Source organism: Catharus ustulatus, chromosome 21 (genome assembly GCF_009819885.2).
Source record: "Catharus ustulatus isolate bCatUst1 chromosome 21, bCatUst1.pri.v2, whole genome shotgun sequence".
Classification (NCBI taxonomy): domain Eukaryota; kingdom Metazoa; phylum Chordata; class Aves; order Passeriformes; family Turdidae; genus Catharus; species Catharus ustulatus.
In genome coordinates this window covers 5,575,944-5,589,820 of record NC_046241.1, presented here as the reverse complement: position 1 = coordinate 5,589,820, position 13,877 = coordinate 5,575,944, and the positions used below count along the sequence as shown (strand labels likewise).

At 43.2% G+C, this 13,877-nt stretch overlaps 1 protein-coding gene across 1 annotated transcript; it reads right to left on the bottom strand.

Annotated features, from left to right (window-relative positions):
• Positions 1-3,156: 3,156 nt before the first annotated feature.
• Positions 3,157-13,429, bottom strand: GLE1 (GLE1 RNA export mediator). The gene is made up of 16 exons (XM_033077805.1): positions 13,260-13,429; positions 12,746-12,967; positions 11,590-11,715; positions 11,283-11,431; positions 10,916-10,976; positions 10,403-10,657; positions 9,436-9,664; positions 9,201-9,316; positions 8,949-9,018; positions 8,470-8,612; positions 7,460-7,650; positions 6,893-7,022; positions 6,468-6,572; positions 5,411-5,493; positions 5,201-5,264; positions 3,157-4,513 (listed from the first exon to the last, which is right to left on the bottom strand). The coding sequence occupies exons 1-16, from the start codon at positions 13,353-13,355 to the stop codon at positions 4,445-4,447; spliced, it is 2,109 nt and encodes a 702-aa protein (XP_032933696.1). The 5' UTR covers positions 13,356-13,429; the 3' UTR covers positions 3,157-4,444.
• Between the last annotated feature and the right edge of the window lie 448 nt (positions 13,430-13,877).

Here is a 13,877-nt window from a genome sequence, read left to right as displayed (position 1 = left end):
TGAAGATACTAAGCTATTTGTGTTAAATTACTAACGTTAGTTGCAAATGTCATAGTTGAGAAATGCAAATTTCTCACCAAGAGGTACCACCCTCCACCAAGAGAATCAAGGCCTCTCTTACCCTAATGCTGTGCAGGAGAAAAATGTGCAAAAAAATGCTTAAAATGTGTCAGTGTAACCACCTTTTTTGTTATTGTTGCCATCTTTGTTATTAAAAAAATCAACCAGAATTATATTTAACTTCCTGAACTACAGATCTCAGATAAGCATTACATCCAAATCTGCTTCTTTGAATAAAATTTCAGTCTGATCAATATGGATATTGTGACTTTTTATTTTAACAAGAACGGAAATAAATTACTTATTTTGAACAATGTAACCTGGTATCTTGGTTCAAGTATTTTACACAGTTTTGCAATTCCATTATTACAGTTACAGATCCTGCACACAATGCAGCAAAAAGCAACTAATTTTCAACCTTTTGTCCATTATTTTCTCTGCACAGTCCATAAATAAGGACAAATTAAGATTTCAAGGAAGAACTCTCTGTTACTTGTATATAAATGCACGAAAATCCCACATTGGGATTTAAAATTTGTTTTGAACAAATCTGAATCCCTGACTAAGGCCTTTCATTGAACACAGTCATTGGAATCTTCTGGCACTTTGCTGAAAGCAAAACTGCCAAAAGAAAATGGATTATTTGTTTTTCAGAAAGATACAGAGCCATTTCAGGGTGAGTTGGTTTTTTTTCGGTTGGTTTTTATTTTTATTTTTTTCCCCTGATATGTTCATTCGCCATCTCCAGACAACTGCTCTTCAAAACCTATTTAAATATGTATGAAAGACTGCTCAAGAGTCACGTACATTTTCGACAGGAACACGAACCTGGTTTATGAGAAAACAGCTACAAAAAAATCCTGAACAGCCAATAGGAACCTGCTGAAAAAATACACAGTGATAATTGCTTGGTTTTCCTTAAATACCAGGGAAAATGGTTGCCCTATTAGCACATATTTATGACCCAGTAAAGCAGATTTATATTGTTATAACCAGGCAAGGTGTATGCAGGCAACAAATTGAGGAACACTTGACTTGGATTTACAAAAAAAAAAATCGAGGGCAAGAACAAATCCTGATTCTTTTACAAAGGAAGCAGCAGACCTTGCCCTACATACAAAGTAACACATATAAAAGGAACAGAGGTCGGGAGATTGGAATGCCTCCCTGCTTGTCAGCTCTGCTGAGCCACCCCCGTGTCCGCCCGTGCCGAGACCCCCGGGCCCTGCGGAACGGGCTCACCCCGCAGCCCCGGCCCCTCCATCGCTCCTTCCTGCTCCTCGCCGCATCTCCTGACCTTGGACAGGGCTGGGCAGCCGCGGGAGCCATTGCTGTGCAATGATTGCCGGGGGCTCCATCCCCCGGGAATGCTCCCCGGGAAAGGCGGGGTGGCACCCCAGAAGGGACGGGCGGGCACGGCAGGGGCTGTTACCCGCCGGGGATGGTTTTTTCCGCCTGTTTGTCCCTCCCCGGGGCGCTGAATGGGATTCCAGGCGCGGGTCGCGCTGCCCAGGGCGGCTGCGGCCGCTCCCAGCCAGCCCGTCCTTCACCGCGCCGCGCCCCCGCCCTTCGCTCCGCTCCGCTCCGCTCGCCGAGGGCCGCGGGGAGACCCCGGGCCCGGCTCTGCGGCGCCCCACATAAAGAACCGCCCGGCGGAGCCGCGGAGGACGAGAGCGAGCAGCGGCCGGGACGCCCGCGGAGGCAGGGCCAGCCTCAGCCCTCCCCCGGCTCACCCGCACACCTGTGCCCGGCTGTGCGTGCGGGGCTGGGTGAGCCCGAGCGGGGCGCGGTGAAGGCCCCGCGGCGCCCCCCGCCCGCCCTTCGCCCCATCCCCTCACCGGGTCTGTGGGTGCGCAGGGACCTCCCGCCGGCTCCGCGCCCTCTGCCACGGACCGCGCGCGCTGCCGGCGCCCTCCTTTATAGCCTCGCTGCGGAGATGACGTCACGCCGCAGCGGGCCCCGCCCTGTCGGCGGAAAGAGCCGAAATACTTCGGAAAAAATCGGCAAAAGAATGCGGGGAGGCCACGCCCACCCGAGCTCTGCCGATGAACGAGAGAGAGCCGAGTGAAGCCGGAACGACACGAGCAGTTCCGGAGAGACTGAGGTGTTCGGAAAAAAGCGAAGTGGGGATCGAGGGTTTTCGGAAAGAACCGAGCGGTTCCGGAAAGAGCCGAGTGGGGGACCAAGGGGCGGAGGGCGTTTGTGCAGCTTCGTTAGTTTTACATTATATAGCTATTTATATATACGTATAATACACACACACATACATATTTATAAAATGTATATCAAGATGTATCTGTAAGAGGGGCTGCTTGAAGCACCGTGCAGTGTCACCCAGCAGCCTGGCAAGGACACAGCATCAAAAGGCAAATGCCTGTCAAGGGAAAGCTATTTCTGAAAAGCTGATGCATAAATTCAAAGGAAAATGAGCCTTTAGCATTAAATCAATGTTTAAAATAGACACATTCTACTCTAAAAAAAATTAAATAATTAGAGATGAGAGAGCTGGAAGGCAGCAAGAATGTTATTGGCTCAAAGTGGTGAGTGGGTTTGATGGCTGTGTGAATTAATAACACTTTATTTGAGTGAAGTACTTAATTGGAAGCACAGCACTTATGGTGACATTGCATCCCTGGGACTGCCTGGAACTACTGTCTCCAAGCAGGAGTCTGACTCACACCAATTCTGATGCATCTTGACCTGAAGGCACAGTATTTCCACATCTGCAATGCTCTCCTTGGTCATGTTTGATAAAATATAGATGTAAAACCACCAGGGATGTGTGCATATGACCTTATTTGCACTGCATCTTCACAACAACAACTGGCTAACATCCAAACCTGCTAAAATGACAAAAACAAGTTAAACATTCAGCTCAAGCAGCAGATAAAACCTCAAGCTACATCTAAAAATAAATATTGATTCTCATGAAGCACACACATTATTCATTTTGAAAATCTTATTAGTATTTTTAAAACAGTAGATATGTGGATGCTCTTTACTGAGGCAGAAAAGGATATCTTATTTTTTTATAAAAAAATATACTTTTATTTACCCCACAAATGTTAGAAACCCCAAGTAGCTGTCAGAAAAAAAAAAAAAAAAAAAGAGGTATTTTATTTCACAAGTACAGCAACAAATTCTTCCTTGGGTTTGGCACAGGCAGACAATTGTTTCTAGCAGACAGGACCAATTACTGTCTTGGCAAAGTGAATCTCCACCATAATTATGGATATGCAATACATAATTAAAACATCTCCACTTAGTATTAAAAAACTTTGTACATTTTCAAGTATACTAATAAAAATTGCATTGCTTCAGAGTTATCTGGCAAAAAGGACACCGAGAGGATATTTCCAATTTCCCAGAACAATCACAAGGTAACAGTAGTCTGAAGTATTCCAGAGTCAGTTTACAACATATATAAACCAAATACAAATTTAACTTAGGTACTAGACCATTTTAAAGACAACATTAAGGGTTTTACAGGCCTGAATTCCAAAGCATGTTACAACCTTTTCTCAGAAATCTCAAGAATTATATAGAAAACCAAATTCATATTCTCATAGGGCCTCAAATTCATGTTCTGCAGCTTCAAACCGTAGTGCCTCCAGGAAAAAATAACCCCAGTCTGGTAAAAATAACATTTTCAACTTGCAGCAATATATTGCCAGAATAATTAACTACCTTGTAGAATTCAGAAGTAAATTTTATCATCTTAGAAAAACCAAACAGTTCAAGGACATCTCACTGTAAATCCAACAGATTTCCCATCTCCTGTATACATCAAGGAGCTGAGGATTTTCTTGCCTGTCCCTCTCCAATAGAAAAAAAACATGGAATTTCAATTGTTACAGGAGCTCTTCTTTTCCCCACAAACCTTTTGGAGCAGTGAGTTTACCTCCCTTCAACCAGAGTCCTGCCTTTTGGAGTGAAGTTACATCCAAGGGAGAAAAATGTCAGCACTGCTCAACCTTCACCAGCCTCACCGTAGACTTTAGATGATGTTGAGACAAACAAGTCCATCAGCATAATTACAGTTCAATTATAAAAGATGTAAGAAATACAAAAATAAAGTTCTAGCAGTAAGTTTGAGATCGATTAGGCTGTTAAGAGTTCATAAAGCTGAGTGAGGTATTTCCATTTCCATGAGCTGAACAGCACTGTGCAATTTTTCAGTCCAAGAGTCCTTAACCTCTGGAGCCATCAGGACAATGGAATTAAAGCATCTTCCATGTGATTAAACATATGAAGGAGAAGTCTTGAAGGTTCAGTAATTTATTATACAAAAACTTATAAAGATCTAATGCAAAGATTAGTTTCTAAGTATAACAAATAAATCTTCTTGAATTAAACATAAAGGGGAAAGGAAATACAGACTGATTTATGTTCTCCAAAAGGAAGGTGTCAGAATGCCCTTTGGTAATGGAATTTCCTCTGCCTGTAGACATTTCTAATGGAGAGAAAGACAAATAATAAAGATAAATAAACATGGATCTTAATGTGACATCTCTTCTCAGGAATTCTGATGGCTCTTACTATACATTCAAAGCATTGTTAGTAAAATGTACGAGAATTTATTATTAAATGAAAGTCCAATTTCAAAGGTGTCATATTTTAATATCATAATCTAAGTCAACATTCACAGAACAACTTAAACAATCAAGTATTTTACAATTTTGCAAGCTTTATTAAAAAAATATGCAGAATGCAATGCTAAACAAACACTCCTGAGAGCAGTTCAAGGTGTCACTTTCCCATATATTTAGTCAGGACAGGTGGTAAAAACAAGCAACTACTCATAAAAAATAGCCATGACAGAAATGACTCAGCAGAATCCTCCTCAACCTGTACATCTCCTCTCACTGATCTTCCTTTATGATCAAAACACATTTCCATTGATAAAAATTAGATCTAAGAAAGCAGCGAGATGTTTGATGTCATAACTATCACTAAGGTAATTCAGTAATTGAAAAGTTACAAGAGATGGGTTAGATCACAGAGAGGTCTGAATTATAAGGTGTGTGGCAAGCAGTGCCAGCCTCATTATCCAAATGATGTATATATTCAATGATGGGAAAAAACCCAAAACACCTGAAAATAAAATTAACTAAAAAAAACAACTCCAAAACTGCTTTACCTGCATGAAATTCTTCAAACGTGACAAACAGCCCATCTGGCCAGAGCTGGTGACAGCTTCGATTCTGCAGAAACAACAGCACGTTTCAAAATCTATTTAGAAACTTGGGTTTGATTCACAAGTGGGTGTGGGGGTGGATGGCAGAGATTGGAAAACATGGATGAGTCACTTCAGAGCAAACATTGACATTCCTAACCCCAGCTATCATACCTTGGGATATAGGATTTCTGGATGAAGAACATAGTTTTCCAGAACTGAACCCCATACTGCTTCATCAGAGCATTGCCACACACCTGGGATACAGAAAGGCACAAAGTGCAGGTTACAGAATTGGGTTTCAGACTTGCATGACAGCTGCAGTGAACCTGTTCCACACCAACGACTAAATGCTTTATTCAGACATTTAAAGAAATACACCTACTAAAACAAGTAAATCCACTAAATGCTAAAATGTGCTTACAGCTACCACAATCACCTTTTTTCCTGTTGACTGTGGTGGCCACTGATACAAATCTTGTTATCCTTTGTTTCACCCCAACCTCCATCCAAAAATAGTTCTCTTCCCTAACACCATTAGCTGGAGCACACTGTGGTCATTTCCCCACTGTGATTATTGCTGTGTGCAGTGATTCATCAGCTTTCTCCACACAGTTTACAGGACAAATGTTCCTCTGACTTCACCACCCCTAACAGAATCTCCCATGGGGTATTTAATTTCCCACTTTCTCATCTGTATTTTTACAGCTCTTTAGAAGCATTTGAAGAGCAGAGAAGCTGCTTGAGTTCAACAGTGTTCGTGTTCCCTGACTCCAGCCTTTAGCTTTGGCTCTTATTTAGCACAGGCCTGTATCTTAGGATATAGGATTGATATCCATCAGGCTCTGATCTTTTCAGCCAGAAAAAAATCTATCCTGTTTTATGAACTAATTTGGCTGGAACAGCCACAGGACCTCCTTGCACTGTATGAACTGCCAAGTGCTTAGAACAGATCTTACGTAAGACCATACAATTATTTTTAAAATACCAGAAACCTTAAACAGAATCACACAGAACAATATAATTTGTATTTCTAAAAAATCTCAATTTTGAATTCATTCAGCTTCAAAGCTGTATTTGCAAGAACATGGAAATTTTCACTTTCCTTTCTGAAGGAATAAGAACAAGTTTAAAAAACCTGCTGTGAATCTCACCTCAGCAATCCCTTCAGGACCCAAAAGGGATCTAAACTGGAGACATTTAACTACTAACAGTTATCCATACCACTTACTTCCAGGAAATCCAAAAGCAGCATAGCTGTCACATCTGCCAGAGGCTCCAGATTCAACATCTGCGCGAGCCAGCGCCATCCATAGCTCAGACCGTGAGGATGTGCCTACAAAGCAACAAAGAAGCTACTCAGCACTTGCTTTATGACTTTAAAATACAATTATCAAATCAGACAGTTTTCTGATTGACTTGCTTCTTTATAAAAATTGACATAAAACGTGATCATTGTGAAAACATAAGGGAAGTGAAGTCCACACCATGAATTACTTGACATTGCTTTGTTCACAATGGTTACGGCCATTTTCCTTCAAATACATCCTGAGCTAGTTTAAATTCAGCACACCTCAACAACAAAACAAGTTTCTCATACATTTAATAGACTCCTGGGATAATAACAAGGTTCTAAATATAATGGCACACACATACCCCTTGTTTGTTTCCATAAGGCCACCGGAGCTGAATGATGGCAGCATAGAGACGAATCATTCCCGACATCCTTTTGAGAAAATGATCTTGTTCTTCCACTTTAGAATCACGAACTTCATATCCAAGCATCCTTAGTATGAGAAATCATTCTAGTTTTAGTACAGCAAAACACATTCACTTGAGTCCCTGCAGCTCTCAGCTTGCTTGAAGTTAACTCCACTGAGAATAGGGATTCTTCAAAAACATGCAAGAATTATTGCAAAAGCTGTTCATTACCCTCTGCATCATATGTTCCACTGCTTGGTAAGGCACTGGAAGAGGTCACAAAGAAGCTGTGGCTACCCCATCCAAGGAAATGTTCAAGGACATGTTGGATGGGGCTCTGAGCAACCTGAGCTAGAGGAAGCTCCCATGGCAGGGGGTGGGAACAAGATGGTTTCTACACACTTGTGAATGAACCTCCAGAGTCAATACCCATGTGCTCAGGACTGGGGGGAAGTGGAGTTCACTCAGAATAGTCTTCACCCTTGCAAGGTTCATGCAGAAGAAGTCCAGTAATACATTTACCTCTGATACTCTTCCATAGAAGTCCCTTCTTTCCGAGCAGGGTAAAATGGCACAGAATACGGGCACTTTTTGTGCAGGTGAGCTAAAAAGATGTCTCCGACTCGAGGGTGTAATTCCCAGATTCCTGAGAGCACCACAGCAATTGGGAAAGCTGAATCATGGTGGAAAGATACCTCTCCTTCCCCATGTTTCTGGAAGATGGAAAAGGAAAGTCAGCCACCACTCCTTCAAGTCGTTTCTCAGGCAAAAGTAAGAAATCCTCATTTTTGTAGTTAGCCTTCAGTAAAGGATCCAAACGTTTCCATGGCTATGAAGCCAAGGATAGAAAAGCTGATGAAGCTGCATATCCTCAGCTCCCACAGAGGATGACAATAAACTCTGGCTCGGGATAGAAAAACGGGATTAGCAAACAGAGGCTCAAAGTGCAGGCTGCACAGATATTCTCAACCCAAACAATCACTTTCAAACTTTTACAAATCAGTCACAGTTTTACTCCATGGGCTGATTTTTGTATGCATTTGTTCCTGCAGGGATAAAAGTCTCAAATAGCCCAAATTTTGCAAATAAAGACAAGAGAAAAATACTGCCAACTTCAAAAAACAACTTAATTTTTTGAGAGGCGCTAACAACAAAGCATGGACTGAAGTTTGCCTTTTGAGCCTTAGTGTTGGGGATTTTTGTCCCCCAAATTCTGCCAAGATATAAGGTTTGAGCCTTGGTGTTTTGTGATATACCATAAATTAACTATCAAACTATTTTCCACAACACTGTATCTACCTAGTTCAAAATATAAAAGATGTAAGCCGGAAATTTAAAAGAGTTTTTCCTCCTACAAAAAATAAAATAATGATTGGAAGGGAAAGAGACACTGAGATTTTTCACTGCATTAATACAGGCAAATTGAACATCCAATAATATTGTTCTTCACAGCTGAGGAGACAACTCAGTGTCCAAAAGCATCTCCTAGAGCACTGGCTACCTGTGCCACCCCAAAGAAGAGATTTCCTCACCACAAACTTCTCTGCAAGTTTGTAATAAACGAAGTCCAGCCCCTGTGGATGCTGAGTCACGGACACCGACTGCCCTTCAGTCTGAACAGCCTTCCCAGACAGCAGGTTATTGATCTTGTCAAACACTTCTCTCAGCTTAGAGCCTGCAAATACATAAGGAATGTATGGAGACAGAAGGTAAGGGAACAGCAGACGAGTCTTACCCACACCACATCAAGCTCACCAACACCAGACCCACATCCCAAAGGGCACCTTTGCTCCATGTGATTAACCAAACTTAACCCTGATGAAGAAAATGCCTCTGAGAGAAGCAACAGGCCTTCAAAACACAAGCAAACCCTGCTGCACAGACAGGCTGTGTGCAGGTCAGCTTTCTGCTGTAGGGATAATTACAGGAACACTTCATATGCTTGTGCCCTGATAAAATCTTTAAAGCAAAAAGAATTTCAGTGGGATTGAGCTCTTGGTGTTTTCCTGACCTGATATGCTAGAGATCTGGCTCACAGGGATTGTGGCTGCTTTCTGCAAGTTTGTTTTTATCTTCCTCACCTGGAAAACAAACAAACAACTTTAAAATCCTTTCCAAACAAGTAAATATCTATAATAGTTTGAGTAGAGTGGTAACAGAGGCTGCTAAATAGAGTTTTAAATGTTTTTTAAATCAAAGTGATCCTATTTACCATAGAAATTAAGATAATCTCTCTTCAACAGTATTAGTAATTTGTTCATACCTCAGTGTTGCCTTTGCAGTTTCCAATTTCACTGAAAGCAGCAACACACTGCTCAGCAACATCCTGAAGCTGCTGGTACCACTGCATGATACTTTCTTCTGTTTTAACTTGAAGTCCTGTTATTTAAAAAAAAAAGATGATAACTAAGAAAGACCTAAACCTCTAGTGAGAAAACTAATTTTTAAAAAATGCAAGGCAAAGGAATAAAAAAGATTTTTAAAAAAGCCTAACCAACCTTCCTTCTGCTGCTTTCCTCCTGACTGCTGTGCAGGGGCAGGAGTCTGACTCTTCATCTGCTCTTTTTCCTCTAACTCTTTCTGCTTTTGTTTCTTTTCCTCTTCATCTTTCCTCTTTTTTTCTTCTAGAGCTGCAGTGATTTCCTGCTGCATGCTGGATATCAACCCTCGCATCTCCTGCAGGGCTCGTTCAGTGTTGGCCACATCTGCTTGAGTTGGGAACCCTTTCTGCCAAGGAACATGAGAGGTAACACAACATCAACCTTTGTTTCCAGTGTCAGAGGGCCAACAGCAAGAGTAAGGAGCCTTTGAAGCATTTGCCTTCAGATAATCTGGGAGCTAACTACGTATTTTATCCCTATCTCCTTTATTTGCACATAACATTGGTCACAATATTTGTAAATAATGTAAGTAAATAATGTAAATAAAATAATGACTAAATCTTGTAAGATCTTGGATAACAAAAATTAAGAATACACTTGGACAAGTGCAAGTAAATTCCAGTGCTTGTCAGCTGTGACAAGCTGGAACACAGGATTAGCCTTATTATTGTTTTGTCTTTCAAGATTTGTATCCCATCCTAGAAAGAGAAAATGTAAGAGAAAGCCAGCTACTGCAGGAAAGCTTATGAGCAGAGGAGAACCGTGAGATGTTCAGTATTTAACAATTCATGAACCAGTCCACTGTCACAGAGAGAACTTTACAGCACTAAGAGTTTGCAGCAATTTAATTTGAATCTTTCTCCTGCAGAAGTTCTCATGCATTTTGACAAGCCATTTTCAAAAGAACAGCTGAAGTGCCAGAGGAAAGAATTCCTCTTTGAAATTGGGTGCTTTATAGGATGAACATCTAAAATCATTGCTGTGACATCTTATTTAAGGGACTCATGACAAGCTGCCTTTGAAGACAACTACAGGGAGCTTTATGAAGGAATGACAGCCAAAGTTAAAACTCCAGAGCCTGTACCTCGCTCGTGGTGCGGATGAGCCCTGACACCAGCCCACAGATCTGGTTGCCACGATTGCTGTACGCAGACAGATCGATTCTGGGCAAGTCTTTATGCCTGTAGTTGGGATCAATCTGCTGGTTCAGCTGCAGCAGTTCCTCCTGGATGGAATAAAGGCGACGCAGTCTCTCCTGGCCCTCTTCCTTGCGCAAACGTTCCAGCTCTTCCTGCCGCTGCCTCTGCTGCTCTGCCTCACGCAATTTTAGGTTCAATATCTGGGGAGAAAAAGACACAACAGTCATAAAATACTTTAATAACGCTGGTTGTACAGTTCCTTCCTGGTCTGATGACTCCAGCTTTACAGGACCTCCCTGTTCCTATGACACAAGTGCCTTTACTGCATTTCCACACTGCAGCAGGATAGCACCAGATAATCCACCCTCACTTCAGAGTGTCATGGAAATACAAATAAATCAGTTGGTCTTTCCACTTCCCACCCAGCAGTCAGGAAAGAATTCTTAAGACTCTCAGACCTTTGCTCTGTGTCGGTGTTCTTCCTTCAACTTCTCTTGCTGCCCCTGAGCCTCCTTTGAGCTACAACACACATAAAGACAAAAAAACTGTATTCAAGACATTCAGGAGAAAAAACACAAAGCAACACACAGGAAGTTATTCTTAAAACAAGCTTTAGCTATCACAAATATTGTCTTTTTCTAACCACTGAAACCTCAACAATAGCCAGACATCTACTCTGATGGTCAAACTCTAACAGGATAGTTAAGGTAAGACAAGCAGCAGGTGAGATTTTCAACCACAAGTGACTAGCACAGAATTGTCAGGAATTAATCCTCACTTTGATTAAATGCTATAAAATTCTAATGATACCAGAGGTACCCTCACCTTTTCTCCATTACTTCTTGCAACTCTTGGAATTCCTGATGCCGCTTTAGTTCCCTCAGTTCATCAAAGCGCTTCAGCTGCTCGCTGGCCTGAGCATAGGCTGCCCTCACCATCTGCTCCTGCTCCTCCTGCCGCTGCCTCAGCCTCTCCTGCATTACAGAGGGGCACCAGAGGAAGTCATTGAACAGTCTGGACAGAAGAAAACAAAACCTAAACTGCCTAACATTTATAACTTGCTGTCCTTGCACTGTTTGACTGTGGAGCTCTCCTGGGATTCACAGACATCCCCTCAATCATTGTTTCTTACCTTTGCTTTCAGTCTGTGCAGCTCTTCGTACATGCGAATGCAGCCTTCAACTTTTGCAACTTTAGATGACAGAACTGCTGGAGCAACTTCTTGATTTATTTCCAGGAGACTAAGATGATCATTTTCCTGCATGGTCAGAATCAAAACAAAATCAGTGACTAAGCACAGGATCAGTAACTCACAGAGGAAAACAGATAAAGCAAGTCTCCTAAATTGTCATTTGTGAAGAAACAGACAAAGGAATCAACAAATACAAATTTCTAGAGCAGTGCAACCTCACTATTTTGCATATCCTCCAGCACATTTATGAGATTGGGATAATTACTTTTCCAATTACTAAAACTGGGAGCAGACATACCAAGAGTCTCAAGGACATTGACAAAGGCCAAATGACACCTGGAGAGCCCAGACAACCCCTCATGTCCTCTGAACAATCAGGGAAGATATTACACTGGAAGAAGTCAAGTCAAGTACTTTGAATCAATCTTCAGGAGGAGTCTTGAGACCCTCTTACGAGGTTTGTCACATCTTACTGCTTCATTAATATCTTTTCCTCAAAATGTATTTTTTAAGTCTCACTAGAGGCAGGATGATACAAAACTTTGCTGCTCAGTATCACTGTCATGTGGTGAAGCCATCACTGAACACAACAATGGACATTACTCTTTCCAGAGGGAAATCATGAAATGATTTAATCAACTTAATTACTTCCAAAACCCAAGTGCTCATTGCCCAGCTTCCTACCCTTCTGCCTTGTAAAACAGAATTAGAATACATGTAAGTCACTCAAAGACTCCAGAAAACTCGGTGTGGTTACTCATGGACTTTTATAACAGCCTTGACCCTCCTCTGTGACCTTATCCCTCCAAATGGACAAATCCTGTGCTGCTAATATATAACACAACGGAGCTCCAACTATTTTCTCCAGTTACGGTGAAAAATGGAGTTTGCTTTGGGTCTACTGTGAAATATTTTTCTGTGAAAATCTTGTTAATACTTCTTTTATCATCACCTGCTCATGTTCCAAAAACTTAAAACTAAGGACGTTTGCCCCATAAATTAACAGAACACAAACCAGCCTTAATTTGACAATTTGTGGCAGCAAGTTAGGACTTTCTTTTCTCCATAAATATATGGATTGTAATCAGAGAGCTACCTTGGTCTCACTGGGCTCTGTAGATGAAGGCGGTGACGAGCTCCGGTGGCTGCCGGGCGGGATCCCCTCTGCAGCCGCCCGTTTTGGGAGTGGCGTGGATTGTTTGGGCGTGGAAGTCCCGGAGGGTGTGATTTCTTGGGCCAATTGCCCACTGAGGCTGTCCAGCACCCAGCCGCAGTAAGGGGAGAGCTCAACGGGAGCCACACATCCTTCCAAGGCAGCCTTGAGAGAAAACATCCTCCGTGAATGCGGCACAGCCTTAACATTGATTACAACTCAAACACACCATGAGCACAAATGCGCAGTCAGCAGCTGCTTTAGCATCGCAGCTCAGTATCCCATTTAACACTTTTTTCTGCTGTCTTTCCAACACTTTTTCCGAACTCTCCTACTTTAGCCCCGCTCCCTGACCCCGCGCTGGCCAGCCCTGGGGTATTTCAAGCCCTGAGTGTCACCGAGACGAGCGCTCGGTGTGTCCCAGCGGGCAGGGCCGGCTCCCGGGGCGAGCCCTCACCTCGTCCTCCTGCCAGCGGCTGCAGTAGCTCAGCTGGCCCTTGCTGGAGAGGCGCAGAGCCTCCAGAGTGTCGAAGCGGAGCTGCCACGACTCCATGGCGACCCTGGCCCGGCGCACAGAGCCGCACGGAGCGCCGCGGTCCCTCACGGCCGCGGTCCCTCACGGCCGGGCCGGTCCCATCCCGCCCCTTCCGGGCCGCAATGGCCGCATCCGCCTCCGGCCGGGCGGGAGCGGCGGCCGCCCCCTGGCGGACGGGCGGGGCGGGCCCGGAGCCGCGGGTTCGAGTCCCGCCCCCGCCAGCTGTGAGCTAAGAACGACAAACACCCGCAGCTTCCCCGATTTTTTATTTATTCTGTGTGTTCTCCCGAGGGAGGGCTGGAGCCGCATTGCGCTGCTTAGCCCCGGTCGCAGAAGCAGAGGGAAGCTCCACCCGTGAACCACAGAAATAGTTTGAATTCAGTTGTCTGCACCAACAGCCCTGGGATGTGTTCACTTTTCCAAACTCAGACACACACAGCACCTGAAGAGGAAATCCCTCCCCACCATAACCAATTAAAATGTAGTTTATTGGTTTCTCCCCAGCACATCTTGGATTTTTAAAGTGCTAAATGTGCGCAA